We start from the raw sequence: 1,184 nt of genomic DNA on the forward strand, positions 1-1,184 counted from the left end.
GAAGGGGCTGAAGACTGGGCACCAGGATCACGCAGGGCAGCGGAAGGGGCTGAAGACTGGGCACCAGGATCACGCAGGGCAGCGGAAGGGGCTGAGCCTTCACGCTCCCTTCTCTGGCCTTCAGGAATCTTCGTTTTCTCCCATAACATGAAACTTGCTTCTCTCTCAACTGCAGTTATTTATGTTAGGAACACTTGCAAAAAATAAATTCCTGTATTTGGAAATAAGCAGATATGATAAAACAGATATTCTCTGCAATTTTTAGTTAAACATGGAGTGCTACTTAAATTTTCGATTGCTGCTTACGTTTTCTCACAGCGATTTGAATATGAAATCAGCTTAATGACATATAGTAGCATTTTGCAGGTTAAACATCAGACCAGGCTCTTTCAGGGATGTCGAGTTGGTGGCTGCTCCACGGCTTCTCCTTGTTTCACATGTGTTTTATGTTTTATGAGAAAAAGCGTTTTCAAAGCTCTTGGGACTTTATCTTTAGTCATTTCCCATGTTTTCTGTGGTCAAAGATGAATGATTTCTTTTCCATTATTCCCTTGACATTTGTGCTGCCTGTTAATGTTTTTATGTGACGATTTTTGTTTAAACTCTTTGCAGACTTTATATTCAGACACTATTCCTGAAGACGTCCTTCCTGGAAAATTGATCATGCAGATCTCTGCTACAGACGCAGACATCCGCTCTAACGCTGAAATTACTTACACTTTATTGGGTTCAGGTGCAGAAAAATTCAAACTAAATCCAGACACAGGTAATGTTGGAGTTTGGGACAAAATTGTATATTCCAACAGTATCATGTATGTGGGTGATTTTTAGATCACACACAAAATTTGAAATTACATTTTGCCCTTTTCAAATGTATTGTGATGCTCCAAAGTTGACATCTCTTAGAAATCTTACCAGCAATTTAGTGTGTAAAATTCAAGGTGATTTTTTTAAAAACAGCAAGAATGTCACCTAATTGAACCAAAGATTTAAAATTTAGAAGGCATTTATGCCACTTGTTTTAAAAAAAAAAAAAACCCTCGGAAGTTAAACTCAAGCTTTCTGCTTTATCCATTTTATTTAAATAGCATATTTTCTTGAATTTGTGACCATGAATTTATAATTTAGCATAATTTAGAATTTTCATAAACAAAATGATTCTTAGTATTTTTTTTTTTTTTTTT

General features: G+C 36.1%; 1 protein-coding gene across 1 annotated transcript in view; it reads left to right on the plus strand.

The window, feature by feature from the left end:
• FAT1 (FAT atypical cadherin 1) overlaps window positions 1–1,184 on the plus strand; it is a 140,043-nt gene that overhangs the window by 111,400 nt on the left and 27,459 nt on the right. Inside the window, exon 12 of the mRNA XM_011959511.1 lies at window positions 613–766. Coding sequence (XP_011814901.1) covers window positions 613–766 — 154 coding nt within the window. The remainder of the gene's footprint in view (window positions 1–612; window positions 767–1,184) is intronic.

This window comes from Colobus angolensis, unplaced genomic scaffold (assembly GCF_000951035.1).
Source record: "Colobus angolensis palliatus isolate OR3802 unplaced genomic scaffold, Cang.pa_1.0 Scaffold5, whole genome shotgun sequence".
Lineage (NCBI taxonomy): Eukaryota > Metazoa > Chordata > Mammalia > Primates > Cercopithecidae > Colobus > Colobus angolensis.